The sequence below is a fragment of the Trichosurus vulpecula genome, chromosome 2 (genome assembly GCF_011100635.1).
Source record: "Trichosurus vulpecula isolate mTriVul1 chromosome 2, mTriVul1.pri, whole genome shotgun sequence".
In the NCBI taxonomy this organism is placed as follows: Eukaryota; Metazoa; Chordata; class Mammalia; order Diprotodontia; family Phalangeridae; genus Trichosurus; species Trichosurus vulpecula.
The window spans coordinates 85111374-85129122 of NC_050574.1; the positions used below are offsets into that span (position 1 = coordinate 85111374).

The 17749-nt window shown below is 36.7% G+C and overlaps 1 protein-coding gene across 1 annotated transcript; it reads right to left on the reverse strand.

The window, feature by feature from the left end:
* Nucleotides 1–73: 73 nt before the first annotated feature.
* Nucleotides 74–1018, reverse strand: LOC118835343 (olfactory receptor 52K2-like). Its single transcript, XM_036742534.1, has one exon. It carries the CDS (start codon nucleotides 1016–1018, stop codon nucleotides 74–76), a length of 945 nt encoding a protein of 314 aa, XP_036598429.1.
* Between the last annotated feature and the right edge of the window lie 16731 nt (nucleotides 1019–17749).

Genomic DNA, 17749 nt, shown 5'->3' on the forward strand with positions numbered 1-17749 from the left:
AAATCCCTCTAATACATATAATCAGAGCTATGACTGGGCACAGTGTTGATGCATTACTACATGAAATGGCTCTTCAGGCCTTAAGGGGACTAAAGAATTTGAGGATTCTCTCCCGGATTCTCTTTGTACTCACCCCATAGATGATAGGATTTACCATAGGTGGGGCTAGTAAGTAGATGTTAGCCACAAAAATATGGACATGAGGAGCAACATGGTGTCCAAATCTGTGTGTGAGGAATGAGAAGAATACTGAGGTGTAAGAAACTAATATGACACAGACATGAGATCCACAGGTTCCCAGGGTCTTGAGACGTGCATCCTTAGAAGGGAGCTGAAAGACAGTGTTGAGAATGAGAATGTAGGAATAGATGATTAATATAAAATCCAGTCCTCCAGTAAGGAATGCAACAATTAGGCTATAAACTCTACTTATTCTGGTTTCAGCACAAGCCAGTTTGATCAAGGCCATGAACTCACAGTAGGTATGAGAAATGACATTAGTCTTGCAGTAGGGAAGCCATCTGAGTAGAAAGGGGTGAGGACTGAGTAACACAGCTCCATGGAAAACAATAGCCAACCCTAAGCTCCCAATGACTGTGTGAGTAAAGATTGCTGAGTGTCTAAGGGGTTTGCATATGGCCACGTAGCGGTCAAAGGCCATAGACAGAAAGAAACCAGATTCCATTGTGGAGCAGGAGTGGATCAAAAATATTTGTGTCAAGCAAGCTTCAGATGGAATTTCCCTGTCTTTGAACCAGAAGAGGCTGAGAACTTTGGGTATAGCCGTGGTGCACACAATCAGGTCTGCCACAGCCACCATGCAAAGAAAGAGGTACATTGGCTCATGAAGGCTAGGGTCAGTCTTAATGATGAACAGCAGGGCAAAGTTTCCCAGTAGAGCCAACATGTACCCCAGGCAGAAGGGGATGGAAATCCAAATGTGGGCACTCTCTAGCCCTGGAATTCCAATGAGAATGAAAGTGGAAGGATGAAGATTGGTCCTGTTAGGGAATGACATTTTTTTCACAGCCAACATGTAAGATAACGGGTATTTATGAACCTTTAAAAAAAGATCAAGAAGATGTCAAGTTAACAAAGGTTATCTTCTGAAATCACCAAAGCCAAAATAAAAAAGATCTAGAATTACAATTCACAGGCCAGTGAGATTATCTTTAATGTCTCAAAAGTTCTAGATATTCCTCTTGAATCTTAATGTATGTATGTAAGCCCTCCCATCCACAGCATGTGTCTTATCCCAGTGCTGCTCCCAAGGTTTCCATGGCTACTTACAAGATCATGCTGATTCAGCAAAGCTAGAGAACCTAGAATTTTGATTACTGATTCAGAGACAGTATCATGTGGACCTGACCACATTAAACATGAGGAGACATGGTACAGTGTCCAGGTGCCAGGAGATGCTGCTAAAGAATTTGCTACCTACTTGACTTCATTACAGATAATAACAATTCCTACCTTTGGATAGTTCTATATAATAATCATCAGATTTCTTGCTTGTAATGTGTGGCACTGTAGGAATCCGACACAACTCAACAAAGGAGAGATAGATTCCAAGAATGATGAGATATTATTGAAGACCTGGTGATACTACCCAACATTTCATGACCTGCAGGGTCAAGGATAACCGTGTATAATGTAGCAACACTACATGGGTCTAACTGCAGGCAGCCATGCACCATCAAGTGTCTGATAGATAGCATAGCACAAGATTTATCTATCTGAAAAGAGGAACTGACCCCTCAAATCAAGCAGAGAAAATGTGCTTTAGATGTAGTACAGAGAAATAGTCTTCAGGTGAATATCGAACATCCTTAAGCCCTCTCTGAAGAAGCCATCTCGCAGGTGTATCTATCCATTGGCATTCCCATCGGATATGAATTGGACAAGAGTATAAAACCCATCAATCCCATGCATCTCCTAGTGTATAATGAAATTATGGATAAAGATGTGCATATTGAGGCAACCAAGGCAAAGCCACATGAAAGCAGACGCCCTACACAAGCAAACAGAAGCTAATCCCTTCCCTCATTCCTACCTCTTTCCCATCTTTCCCATCAGGATCCTCTTCACAGTGATTATAGCCTTAGGGATCACAACATAGTAGTTATCATTGGGAGACTCGTGGTTCCTATTCCCATTTCATCCCTATTTTAGACCACTGGGTTTTTTTCCTGTTGCCCCCTTTCCCAAAATACATTAGTCAAAATACAAACTTTGTGGTTTCGAACAATAAAAAACTGATTGGAGATTGGAGATGGATAGATGGTAAGAAACATTCAGAGTGGGAAGGCAAGAAATGCGATTGTTCCATTCCTGTGAGCCATGTTTCCAAGGGACTATCATTCCTAAAAGATCCAAGTGATTAAAATTTTTAAAATGTTAAAAATAAATTAATAATACTTTTAAAGAAAGAAAAGAAGAACAAATCTAAATGATAATTTAACAAACAAGAAAAAAGTTTCATCTGCATCACAATTCTTTCCTGGGATCAAGAAAAATTATTTCTTGTAAAATGAGATTGCACCTTAGTGTTTATTCACTGAAAGTATTTCCACAAAATTTTCTTCACCTGGATTTGGTTTTCTAGTGGCTATTTACAATGAACTATCCCATGTGGTAATCATCATAAATCTCAAGCTTCTCTAGAAAGGGAAAACTGTTTTGATTTCTAAGGAGAGTGCAAGTTCATCTTGCTATACATTTTAGTACCCTTGTCCTTTTCTGTAGTGGTGATATACATCTAGATAATGTCAAAATGGTTCCCATTTCCTTTCCACATTATATTGCAGCCACCTATACCTGACACTTGTGTCCTATTATCAGATTCACTGGCGGAGGCATCAAGAAGACATTGCATCCTTCCTCTGCATTGAGATTTTCATAAGGACATTGTAAAACAGTTCAAAGTAAGATGACTGCACAGGTAGGTCCAAACAGTCATTATCTCCTGATGAATCTCATTCTGCTTCCAGACAGCTCTGATATTTAGTCTTCCCTTTTATGGATATGAAATTTTCCTCCCTTTAACATTCAGTCATGAGTCTTATTCTTCATTTTAGAGTTAGAACAAATTTAATCTCTTTTCCACAACTGGCCATTTCAAATATTTGAAACTTTTAGTGTTTGAAGAAACTTTAAGCTCAAGGTGACTCACCAGTTTGTTATGAAGCCACAAAAGTTGGTTCATGAGATGTAATACCGAAAGTTTGCTTTGTCGAATAATAAAAGTGAAAGCTCAAATAAATTTCCTCCTGCCTCAAACAGAGCTAGGCTATTGTATTCTCTCCTGTTTATCCCTTTTTGAGAAAGACACTGAAAAAATGAGAGTGTGTCTACAGGAAACTAATAAGCGTGATCAGGAAATATGAAACCGTATCTTGTGCCAATCTTTTGAAGAGCTCTCTAGGTATTCAAATTCAAACATATCTAGGAAGAGAGTTACTAATCATACTAGCAGCCTCAGATATTTATATTAAAATGTTAAAAGTAATGATAACAAACCATATGAAGTGGGCATTATTATACAGAAAGCCAAATTTAGCATAGATTTATTCATAATTTTAATATGCACTTTATTTCAAGGAATAGATTCGCTAAAAGGTGAAGTGCAGATAAGTGATGACCTGGTAATATTGCATGCAAAAATAGAAGATTTCTGTATTGAAAGCCATGAATCACAGAGGGGTATTGTTGGTAGAAAATGTGTGGGTGAGAATCAATGCAGGGAGAAATGGAAATAAGATTGTGGTAGAAACACAGTACTGACAGATGGGAAGTAGGAGTATGATAAATTCTAAAAGTAGTTTACAAAGCTGACAAAAGAAAGAGACTCTATCATCAACAAGATTCAAATCACATGCACAATGTCTAGATGTCTTTCTTTTCTAAATAAATATAAGAAAGATAGAAAATTCTCAATGTGCTTTAATGAGATAGTCCTTACAAAAAAAATGAAGGAAGCAGTGAGGAAAATTGGATCTATTCCTTATCAATTATAATGGACTGGTTGGCTAAGTATAAATGATAGGAATAGCACAGTAGGGAATGGGGGGTGCGGTGCTTACTTCACCTTAGAGCTTTGGCTGGGTTATCAGGAAAATTTAGTCTGAGAGCAGTGAAGATGGAAAGAAAAGCTTCAAAAAATATATATGTATATAAATCAAGTAGGATATCACAGTAAAAAATTCTGCATGGAAAACTACCTCACAAGGGATAAAATACTCTCAAGAATTAAGAAAGGCAAAAAGATTGCAATGTTTAAAAGTTAAGGTGAATTCAAAAAACACTATGCAGAAAAATGAGGATAACATAGACCATATATATTTTTTAATGTTGTAATGATGAAAGAAAAGGCAAATAAGAGAAGATGATTACAAACAAATTATCAAATGCTCATAAGAATATTATTAAGTATTTTATTTAAAGGCCAGATAATTTAGGTCTTTTAATGGATTAAAACAATAACAAAAAGTGCTCTTGAATGTATTTTGGATGCAAATGGAAAAGCAAGGGACAGATTGGTACCCTAGGCAGATAGGATATTGATGGAGAGAAGGAAAAAGTATTTGATTCTCTATATGTTTAGTTATTCCATAAAAGATAATAATCCTCATAATAGAAGATAAAAAAACATGGCTTACAGGGACTTATAAGATAAGAAAAGAGAGGACTTTTTTAAAGAGCATCAGCTGATCTGAATTAATTTTTTGACCAGGCCTTCAGGTACCGGAGAATACTGAAACCAAATTGTGAATATAATTCCTTAGCCATTTTTGGAAAAAAAAAAAGTGATCCTTAAAAAAAGCAAGACACCCTAGCTGTGTGACCTTGTGCAGGTCACTTAACTCCAACTGCCCTGTCTTTCCCCCCTACAAAAAAATCAAGAGAGGGTGAGGTGCTGTTAAAGGTCTGGAGTTAGGTGAATGTTGTTACTATATTCACAAAAGAGAACATGGGTTTTTCATACTACCTATCGTTGAACTTGATTTTGATTCCTACAAATATTCTGGAGGTCTAGAATGTGAAGAATTCTGAAATATTAAAATAATAGATTATATTCTGTCTGGGGAAGCAGATGGGATACGGGGGTCAATAAAATCTATTTTAAAATGGTTTCTGAGTGAAGGAGTAATAAATTTGACATTAATTTTTGCTTCATCTACAGCAGGTCATGCCAGAGTAACCTAAATTCTTTCTTTTTCTTTCATGTTTGCTTCCTTCCTTCTTTCTTTCCTTCCTTCCTTCCATCCTTCTTTCCTTCCTTTCTTTCTTTCATTCTTTCTTTCTTAATTACATTATTAGCCTGACAGATGAAGCAAATAGATATAATATAACTTTAGATTTCGTAAGATGTTTCATAATATTCTGATAGCGATCATTGAAAGATTTTGCCTGTTTAATTCATAGCTGCTCAAATGGCATTAGCCAAAGAGTAGTAATTATTGTTATTGTGGGAGGACATCTTTGGTTTAGTTCTGTAAAACTCTTTATCTTTGATGCCATTTCATTACATAGTGTTAGGAATGACGTTAGCAAAGGCATAAATGCTGTGCTCATGAAGTGGGTAGGGGTGGGGTAGGGAGAGAAATGTATTAGGACTGTTCTGCTTAGCACCAGAGGAGAGAAATAAGCCTTGGGGTAAAGGAGCCCAGAGAGATAATTTGAGCTCAGCATACATAATATTTCCTAACAGATGGAATTCTCCAAAATTGTGATAGGAGGACTTAGGAGAGATTGAGTACCCATCATTCCTGAAGACCTTCAAACTGATTCTTGACCATAGCTTGCTAGGGATGTTGAAGCAAGTATTCCATGTAACAAAAATTCCCTTTAACTCCGAGATAACAGGAGTCCATGATTCTCTAAACTGTAGATATTTATCTAGGAGAATAGAAGGATTAAGGGGAAAGGATAGCTGGGTAGTTGTTTCCCAATATTTTTCTAGCACATGAAAGAGAATTTAAATGTATGTTACTTCAGAAGGCAGATCTAGGACCAATGGGTGAATGTTGCAATGTTGCAGATTTGAATTAAATAACTAATTATAAAGAATTTTTGCATGATTACAACTGTCCTAAAAGGGAAAGAGTTGTTTTATGAGGTAATGAGTCATATATTAATGGCAATGTTTATGCAAGGGGTTGTGATTTATGCCAGGAAAAATGGATTGTTTAGTAAGGAATAATGAATTGGCTACAATGTCAAATTAATTGAATTGTAAAAAGTATTTCTATCAAAGGGAGTCTATAATTCTCAGAGTAGATTCACTTACACATTAAAAGAGGCTAAACATTTCTTGGAGGGTTTGGGATGGGGGATAACCTTATTATCATCCATACTTTAAAACAGATCAGTTAATAGCTAGCTGAGCACAACGCTTAGTAATGAAACATACACTAGGAACGAACCATAGGGTGCCTACCAATAATTAGGAGAGTGACACTGAACGGGACGATGATAAAGCAGCGAAGACAAAGTTCTTTCCTTTCCTCATTTTGCTGAAGTCCAGGCCTGCCATGGTCATAGAGGCAAGAGAGGCTGATGATTTTCAACCTGTGGTTCAGAGATAGTCAATGATCCAGAAAGATGCTTCTAGCTAGTCAGTTAATGTTAATGTAGATAACCTAACAAGGCCATTACCTTTGTTCCTGGCAGTAATTTACATTGTACTTATACCTTTACTTGACAACTTGATGTGAAATAACTGAGGTGACTTACACTCATCCATTTTACTTTCTCCTTTTCCCCCACCCTCCCCAGTGAGGAGTGGGAATGTGTCAGTCATTGGTAGATGATCTATGCCACAGAGGGCCTGCTTGTAATAAACAAATTTATAAAAGGATGATTTGAACTGAATGTTCCTCCAAAGCAAATTCTGTCAATATAATTTAATGAAATTTAGAACAATTTTCTGTGACAGAGTTGACAAACAATGAACCTATAGGATGATGGTAATACTATCAAATGCATCTGAACCATATTAAAATATAATTGGGAAATATTTAATGGAATAAATAAAAAAATAAAAAACATAGATCACATTACATTTGAAAGTTAAGTCAATGCATTGTGAGCCCAGCAAGGATACTTACATGTGTATGAGTGATTCCAGTTCTATTCTGAGTTTGATAGCACTGGTCTACCTCATTCCTCTCCTTCTCTGATAGTTGAGGCAGATAGGCAATCCATTTTTTTGTCTTTACAAATGAGGAAATAGAGACCAACTGTCAAACTTAATCAAGGCATGACACCAAAGGAAAAATATGAGGAGCTACCTCTTTCCCTTATTTATAAAAGAGGAGGACAAAGAATGTGGAACACTGGATATATCAGATTTTTTTCAATGTTTTTTTTAGTTTTGCTTATTTTTTTATTCTTTTTTACTCTTTGTTATATGAGATGATTCTCTAAAATGGGAAGGACAGAGGGATACTTTAGAAAATGTAGGTAATGAAAAAACAAACATATCAATAAAACATTTAAAAATATTCCTTTAGCCAAAATAAGTCATAGGAGCTCAGACACCAAGTCTTTTCTTCAAATTACTCAACTTTTGGTTTGTTTACTACATTTAATTCACTCTCTCATTCTCTGATATATGCAGACCTATTGGTTCAAATCCATGAGAGAGCCCTGAAAGACCGACTAAAGGAAGAAAACATTGTATATGAATCGATGAAGTGACTAAAGAAGTTATCCTTACAGCAATTCCTGGGAGAGAACTGTACTGTAAGAACCTTGGACTTGGAATCAGAAAAACTAAGTCCATATCTCTACTCCAGAGCTAACTAGTTGCATGGTTTTGGGCAAAGTTTTTGATCCCCAAGAGTCATAGTTTCCTTATCAGGAAAATGGGGATAAAGGCACTTACACTTTCTTCACTGTGGGGATGGTTGTGAAGAAAGGGCTTTGTAAACTTCAAAGCACTTTCAGAATATGAGTTATTACAATTACAACTAAATGAAGTGATGTGCCCATTGGTCACATACAGTCTGTCCTTTTAATTACATGTGTCTTCTCTCTGCTAATCAAGTATAAACCCCTCAAGAGCATCAAAACTATCCTTTTAGTTATGGCATTTTCGTTCTCTTGCTATGTCAACCTGGGCTAGTCACTGGAACCTCTTGGAGTCTATGTGCTCATCTATTTTGTTTTGTTTTGTTTTGTTTTGTTCTTACAATTAGGTATAAAAGTCAACAATCTGTCCTTTAAGTGAATCACAGAGTGTTGTAAGCAGTGATTGTAAGGAGGAGGGTGGGGAAGTAAGTATGGAAGAAAATGTAACGACCTTTAAGGAAGAAGAGACTTCCTTAGTCCATCCTCCCTTTTGCTTCAGTCACTTCATCTTCACTTTCTGGACAGTGAATGCCCAGTAAACATTCTATAAGAATCAGCTGTTTTAGCAGAAATCAACAGCTCAAGGCTGAGGAAATTGCTAATGCTAATGCTACAGGCATGTATACCCATGTCTTCCATGTTTTAAAACCATGTGCTGTCTATGACAATGTAGACCCACTGCTTTTCCTATCTCTCCTTTCCTGATTCAATGCCCAGGCTCCCTTTCTATATCCCCAGCTTACTCATTCAGGACAGTGCTAGAATGGAATGGATTTGTTACTATTCCATCAACTTTACCTGTCCTGGGGCCCTGATGGGCAGAGAAGAATTACTGCCTGAGACAAAGGAGACTCTGGTTCTATCCCTGGTGTATCCTGAGGCTTCTGAAAATAAACTGATTTATATTTACTTTTCCAGGCACTCTGGATTCCCACTGGCTTTGAGGACAATAGGATGAAATAGGGACACCCAAGTGGAATGGGTACAAGGGAGATGGCTCTCAGATCAGGGCGCTCAGGATTTAGAACTTAGGGTCCCCAGGGTCATATCTTTAGAATCAAGGGACAATCAGGCAAAGAAAGGACCAAGGCGCAGCTTTACTTAGAGTCTGCCACTCAGGATCAAATTCCTTGAGTAAGAACTCTGGCTTTTTCTTCAATTAAATGACTGTGAATGTAACTCATTTTATAAAATTATTACAAATCATTTTCAATTTTTTATGTGATTTGGTTCTTGAAACCCCTGTGTGCTAGGTAGAGTAGATATTATTGTTGTTTTCATTGTTATTATTTACATTCAGTTTTGCAAATGGAAACAATTTTGTAGTTGTAAGATTTAGAAATCAGAGACCTTAGAAATCATTGAATTTGGAATACTGTCTTTCCTCCTCTCTGACTTTGAGAATCTTTCTCTTCCTTAGCTCGATATTTCCTATATACAGATGGCCTTTCTTGAATCCACCTCCAAGGTTTTAGGGTCTGCATATCCTTCTTTTTACTTGCATTTATTAATCTATGAATGTGTAATATTATCCCAATAAAAAACAGACTAGGTTTTTTGTTTTGTTTTGGTCTTTCTTTCCCTTGTACCCTGCATAGTGCATTGCACAGAATAGGCCACCTACTAAATACTAAATAAATAGTGAAATACTAAATAAATAAGTGTCAAATTGAATCAGACTTCCTCGTTTTACATATCATTGAACTAAAGACCAGAAAAGTCTAGTTGTTTGCCTAATATGGAAGATGCAGTGAATGGGGCCGGGAGTCCAACCCATGCCCTCAAAACAAGAAGTCAATCTTTCCTTTGCTATTTCCCTCATTCTGCCACTTGTCATCTATGTGACATTGGCTTAATCACAAACTTTCTGAGCCTCGGTTTCTCCCTATATATAAGAGAAATCATATTTTCATCACCTCATTTGAACAATGGCATGAGGAAACTGCTTTGTAAATGTCAAAGTGCCATATAAATATCCTCATTATTATCATTATATGTCAGTACTGTATCTAAAGCAGTTGAGTTGTGCTGTGGTTATAACACCAGACTTAGAGTCAGGAAGAGCTGACTTCAAATCTGGGCTCAGGTATTAGCAGGTATGACCCTGGGGAAGTAACTTAACTTTTCTGCCTCAGTTTCCTCACCTGTAAAATGGGGACAATAGTATCCACTAGTATTGATGGGGTAGGACCTGGACCCCAAAAGGCAAAGACCATGGCTCTGGAAGCAGCTCTGAATCTCAGTAGGTGCCTGTGAGAAAATATTTTCTTGTTGCAGGCACATGCAGATGTGACCCTGTAATTCCTGAGATAAAAGCTATCAGTGCAAGCACAAGGTGCCTGCCCAAGGATGCTGTCTCTGGCACCAGTAACAGAACAATCTTGTCCATTCTCCCCCAATTTCTGCTATCAACAGAGCTCTCTCTGTTGCCTCCCTGAATTTCCCCATACTTTCTTTTCACTCTTCCTTTTTGGCATAAGCTTTAGCATCACCCCATTAAGTTGCAGGTTCCCTAAGAACTTTGCCTACTTCTGTAAGCATCTCAATAAACTTTGCCACTTGACTGGAAGATGGTTTGAGTATGTGAATTCACTCCAGGTGATACTGTCCTGTACACTGATATCTTGTGGTTCCCAGTACCCCTAAACTGTGTCCATGTTGTTGTGAGGATGAGATATTTGAAAAACAATCAGTGAATCAATAAACATTAATTAGGAGTAGGAGTGAAGGGAGCGGGTCTTAGGAGTAATTCAAAGCTGAGGCTTAGAAGAACAAGACCATCAATAGTATGAGGGAGCAAGAGATTCAAAAGAAGAGGATAGTGTAGAGTTGAACTGGTTTACCAAGGGATTACATTACGGAAAGGCATGGAGTGTACAGTGTAGGAATGGCCCCACCCCTCCATCATGTTGCTTTTCAGTAAAGCTCTATATAGAATTGACACATTTAGAATGAGGACACAGCCATGATCTCTTCCTACCAAGTCTCATTGATACCCATTAGGTCAAATTTACCTCTTTGTATTAACTCCTCTTCTTTAATGGCTATGCTTTGGGGGTTTGAGTATGACATTTGAGGCCATGGGGTTTACTTTTATGTCTTATATTTTGTTTCCTATGGACTTATGAATATTTCAAATATTATTCTCACACTGTAGCTATTCTCTATGATGACTTGGAATACACATGCACATCTGTACATACATGTATGTGTGTATTTATATACATGATGTTCTCTATCTGCCATACATTTTAATTTAAATACTATTGATTATATTTCTAAGACTCCTAGTAAATCTTACCAGCTTTTGGTAAGTGTGCACCCACTCTGGCCAGGAATCTGTCATCTTCATGTTCTCTATATCCTTCAACCAAAGGCCTACAAATTCAGATCCTGTGATTAGATCTTAAACAGCTCTTTACTCCCCCCAACCTCCACCATTTTTGTTTTCATTTGTATCCATTGCCCTCCAAGGGCAACGGTGGGAAAAACACAATGGCTGTTCTGTGGCATCTAGTTTCTTGCCCCCAAATTCATAATCATTGGCAATATTTTTTAGGTTCATTCTGTTAGTATCCTTTGAGTCTAATCAGAAGTGTAACTGTCTTTCTATTTTGATAATTCTTAGGCAATTCTCTGGGAAATTTTTAATTTAATTCAACACATTCATTTAATATTCAATTCATTAAATGGCAACAGACATTTATTAAGTACCTACTGTGTGCAAAGTATGGCATTAAGGTATGTACATGACACAGAATTTTGGTTAGGCACACTATCTTGTTGAATAAGGCTTATATTCCAGCAGAAGGGTAAGTAATATACATAGATAACAATATTTGATAAAAAAGATTTGTTTACTGAATTGGAAAACTACAAGACAAAGTTCTATATGAAGTTTGACAGGAAAGGTTCTTACCAGTAGTGGAATGATGGAAGGCTTTATGGAGGAATAGGATTTGAGCTAATCTTATTATCCAAAAATTATCACAAGTCCATGATCAGGGCAATAATCTTTAAAGGATGTATGGGAATTAAATAGTCAAACAGATAACTGAGTGAGCAAAGATAGATATGGGTAATGCTTATACAGTTTTGGTGCAGAATAGAACACACAGAGATATGGCCAGAAAGGTCCTATGGTGCAAGATTGAGGAGTATTTCAAATGCTAGGAAACTGAGTTTGGGGTTAATTCAATGGCTATAGGCTAGGATTTAAAGATTTCATGTGCAGAAAACTTTCTTGGTAGGATCAGTAAATAAATAAGATTAGACTGGCAGTGAGGATAATGAATGGCTTTCAAAGGGGAGAAAGTGTTGGGTGAAAGGAATTAGGATGTTTTATATATGTCAGTAGTAATCAGGGATTGTATTAGTAACAGTGGAAATGGGGATTAGGGGACAAGCACTTGAGGAGTAATAATAATCTCATTACATTACAAAACTTTGTTTTCAGCTGATTCCTGTGGGTGGAAATGAAAAACACACAACAGAGTCTCTTCCTTGGAGGAACTTACAATATTGTGTATATATGTGTGTTGTGGTGGGGGAAGCTTTTTGAACATTATTACCCAAATCAGCAAATGGAAGAATCTCTGATTTTCTCACTGTGAGTAACAAACACAGTCACAATACTTTAAAATTTAATAGATAAGAGCTGGAGAATTTTCTGTTTCTGCTTAATAAGATTAAGTCAAATCCTCAACCTTCACAGAAAATAAGTAGTTTTACAGGCTCCAACAGCTAGTAAGTATCTTGTCAGGATTTCAACCAAAGTCTTTCTGACTACAAACCTAGTAATCTATACACGTTGTTAACCTTCCCCTATTGCAAATTATTGCTATTACTACTACTAGTACGATGACTACTACTACTACTACTACGATGACTACTACTACTACTACTACTACTACTACTACTATTACTACTACTCCTGCTACTACTCCTGCTACTACTACTACTACTACTACTACTACCACTACTATCATCACTATTACTACTGCTCCTGCTGCTGCTACTACTACTACTACTACTATTACAACTATTACTACTACTATTATTACAATTGCTACTACTCTTGCTACTACTACTACTACTATTACTACTAGTACTGTTATTACTATTGTTACTACTCCTGCTGCTACTACTACTACTACTGCTACTGCTACTACTACTACTTCTACTAGTTCTGCTACTACTACTACTACTACTACTACTACTACTACTATCATTACTATTACTACTACACCTGCTACTACTACTACTACTACTACTACTACTCCTGCTACTACTAATATTAGTATTACCACTACTCCTGCTACTACTACTCTTATTACTTGATCACCATTTTGTCCTCTCTGTTCTAGTTGAAAAGATTCCTCAACAGATTTCTCCATCAATCCAAGAGTCTCTATAAGATCATATAATGACAATAACAACAACAGTATTAGCAATGGTAAATAGTAGTGATATAACAAAAATAGAGGCTGGCTCTATTTCATTTGCATACAGAAATTCAAGATGTGAAAATTCCTTTCTGCCACCACGAGATGACACATTTTCTTTCATTTATTGTATTAGAGATCTGTCTAAAGTCCTGAGAAGCCAAATGCTTTACCTGGGGTCATTCAGCCTCTGTGTCAGAGACAGGACTTGGAGGTCTTCCTGGCTTCAAGTCTGACTTTCTCTTGACCATGCTATTCTGCCTTTCTAATAATAAATAAAAGATCACTTCTTTTATAGTGCCTTGAAGTTTGCAAAGCACTGCTTCCCTATACTACCAACATGCTTCATGCTGCTGGGAATGACTGACTCGAGTGATATTTTCATTTTTGTTTTTTTAACCTGTATTTTGGGTATTGCTCAATGTATTCTTTTCTTTTTTGGAGGGGGGAAGACAAAGCAATTGGTGTTAAGTGACTTTCCTAAGCTCACACAGCTAGTAAGTGTCAAGTGTCTGAGGTCAGATTTGAACTCTGGTCCTCCTCACTGCAGAGCCAGTGCTCTTTTCACTGAGTCACCTAGCTGCCCAGTTTTTTTGTACTTTTTTTAAAAATTCTTAATATTTATATTTTTCCCCAGTTACATGAAAAAAAAAAAACAAATTTTAAGAGTTATTTTGAAAACTTTGAGTTCCAAATTTTCTCCCTTCCTTCCTCCCCCCCACCCTCTTTGAGAAAGCAAGCAATTCAACATAGGTTATATACATGTAGTTATGCAAAACATATTTCCACATTAGTCATGTTGGGAAAGAAAGCATACCCAAAAAACCCTCAAGAAAAATAGAGATTAAAAGAAAGTATGCTTTACTCTGTATTCAGATACTGTAAGTTCTTTGTCTGGAAATGCATAGCATTTTTCATTAGAAATTATTCAGAGTTGTATTGGATAAAACTAAAAAGTCATTCACAGCTGATCATCTTACAATATTCTGTTATTTTGTACATGGTATTCTCTTTTTCTAAGCTTATGTGTTTCCAGATTTTTCGAGAGCATCCTACTCATCATTTCTTATAGCACAATAGTATTCCATTACAATCACGTAGCACAATTTGTTCAGCATTTGAGGAGCCTCTCCCAATTTCCAACTCCCTTTGCCCAGAAAACAGCTGCTTTAAATATTTGCATACAAAGGTCCTTTCCCCCTTTTTTAAATGTTTTTTTTTCCATACACTAGTGTCATTGCTAGGTCACAGGATATGCACAGTTTTATACCCCTTTGGGAATAGCTAAAAATTGCTCTAAAGTATGGTTGATACAGTCCATAGTCTACTCAAATTTTTAAAACATCAAAAAGCAACAAAATTATCCATTATCACCCCTATTATTCAATTTGGTACTAGAAAAATTAGCTGTAGCAATAAGAGAAGAAAAAGAAATTGAAGGAATTAGAATAGGAAAAGAAGAAACTAAATTATCACTTTTTGCAGATGATATGATGATTTATTTAGAGAATCCTAGAGAATCAAGTAAAAAAACTACTTGAAATAATAAACAACTTTAGCAAAGTTGCAGGATATAAAATAAACCCATATAAATCCTCAGCATTCCTATACATTACTGACAAAGCCCAACAGCAAGAGACAGAAAGAGAAATTCCATTCAGAGTTACGGTAGGCACTATAAAATATTTGGGAGTGTATTTGCCAAGACAAACCCAGGGCCTATATGAACATAACTATGACACACCTTTCACGCGAATAAAATCAGATCTAAATAAATGGAAAAATATCAGTTGCTCATGGTTAGGCTGAGCTAATATAATAAAAATGACAATTTTACCCAAATTAATCTATCTATTTAGTGCCATACCAATCAAACTCCCAAAAAATTATTTTACTGAGCTGGACAAAATAATAACAAAATTCATCTGGAAAAACAAGAGGTCTAGAATATCTAGGGTATTAATGAAAAGACATACTAGAGAAGGTGGCTTAGCCATACCAGATATTAAACTGTACTACAGAGCAGCAGTCATCAAAACTGCCTGGTACTGGTTAAGAAACAGGGGTGTGGATCAGTGGAATAGGATAGGTACACAAGTAGGAGAAATCAACAAGTTTAGCAAGCTACTCTTTGATAAACCCAAAGAGGCCAGTTTCTGGGCTAATAATTCACTATTTCACAAAAACTGTTGGGAAAATTGAAAAATGGTAGGGCAAAAACTGGGCATAGACCAATATCTTATACCATATACCAAAATAACGTCAAAATCGGTTCATGATTTAGGAGTAAAAGTTGATACTATAAGTAATTTGGGAAAGCAAGGAATAGTTTACTTATCAGATTTATGGAAAAGTAAAGAATTCATGACCCAACAAGAGATAGAGAGCATTACAAAATGCAAAATGGATAATTTTGATTATGTCAAATTGAAATGTTTTTGTACAAAAAAAGCCAATGCAACAAGAATTAGGAGGGAAGCAGAAAATTGGGAGAAAATCTTTGCAACTAGTATCTCTGATAAAGGCCTCATATCTAAAATATACAGGGAACTGAGCCAAATATATAGGAATACAAGCCATTCCCCAATTGAGAAATGGTCAAAGGATATGAACAGGCAGTTCTCAGAGGAAGAAATTAAAGCTATCTATAGGCATATGAAAAAATGCTCTAAATCACTACTGATTAGAGAAATGCAAATCAAAACAACTCTTAGATACCACATCTCTCCTGTCAGATTGGCTAAAATAACAAAACAGGAAAATGATGAATGCTGGAAAGGATGTGGGGAAATTGGAACATTGTTGCATTGCTGGTGGAGTTGTGAGCTGATCCAGTCATTTTGGAGAGCAGTTTGGAACTATGCCCAAAGGGCTATAGAAATGTTCATACCCTTTGACCCAGCAATACCACTTCTAGGGTTGTATCCCAAACAAATAACACAAGAGGGAAAGGGACCCATATGTACAAAAATATTTATAGCGGCTCTCTTTGTGATAGCCAAGAATTGGAAATCAAAGGGATGCCCATCAATTGGGGAATGGCTGAACAAGCTGTGGTATATGAAGGTGATGGAATACTATTGTGCCATTAGAAATGGGGATGATGCAGACTTCGTAACAACCTGGAAAAACCTACACGACATAATGCTGAGTGAGCGGATCAGAGCCAGGAGAACATTGTACACAACCACAGATATGTGGATTCCGTGAGGACCAACCCTGACACACTTGGCTCTTCTCAGCAACCTAAGGTGCAAGGACAACTCCAGGGGACTCACGATGGAGAATGCTATCTTCATCCAGAGAAAGAACTGTGAAGTTTGAATACAGATTGAGGCGAACTACATGCTCGCTTTTTTTTCCTTCTCTTTTGTTTTTGTTTTTGGGGTTTTTTGGTTTGTTTTTTTTTTGGTTCTGTTTCTTCTTTCTCATGATTCATTCCATTGGTCATAATTCTTCTCCACAACTTGACTAGTGTATAAATTAATTCAATGCGAAGTTATACATGGTAGTTATATGACATTCCAGGCCGTCCTGGGGAGGGAGGGGAGAAAATCTTGAACTCAAAACTATGTAGAACTATGTTTGGTAAACTAAAAATAAAAAAAAAATTAAAAAGAACCTATATTTGGGAGAGACTGTCAATGTAACTATATCATTTTTTAAAATTACTGAGACAAGAGGCTTCTTTCCAACTACCAGAGATCAGCCAACTGGAGCAATGGAAAGGGATTGATTGGAGAAGACAAATATATTATTCTTTTCTGTGCACCCTGGACCCTAAACCAGGAAAATTCTAAATCTTCTCTTCACTAGACTCAACACTTCCAACTCAACTGTTCCTCATATTCCATCATTTTGAACCTGTTGAGTTAGCTTTATCACTTTCTTCTAGACCTATTCTAATTTGCCAGTGCCCTTGCTTGAGATTTAGAAGATTTAGTGTGATTGTAAACTTCCGAGGAGTAAAAAGAGCAGAACTCCCTGACAGACAAGAATTATTAATGTAAAAATGGTTTTCCCCCAACCCACGCCCCCAACATTAGCCAGTGTATGTAGCAGTCATTCTTTGTCAGACTCAAATGTTACTTCCTGAAAAGTTGGGTTTGAACTTATTAAATTATCTCATGCAATTCTCCTTCTTATCTTTTCCTTCTCCCATAATTCTCTCTTTATGTCTCTATGTGTTTTTAGGTGGACAGTGTCTTTTGTCTTCTTAAAATTTTCCATGAAGAAGGACTTGATATTTAACATTAACACCAATTGTGAATTAATCTGTATTCCCTCTCCCAAGGATAGTTGCCTTCTATGTATAGGTATGGAATAGCTATCTGTGTCTCTGTTAAAGGGCTTCAGAGCAACAGTGTTTGGTAAACGAACCTAGAACTAAACCCAGTATGCAAAATCTGGTCTAGTAAAGACAGAATACAGAACGACTAGCACCTTCCTGT

What these genes read in the sequence shown, in the direction of transcription:
- LOC118835343 (XM_036742534.1), bottom strand. Translation starts at nt 1,018, where the DNA reads ATGTCATTCCCTAACAGGACCAATCTTCATCCTTCCACTTTCATTCTC.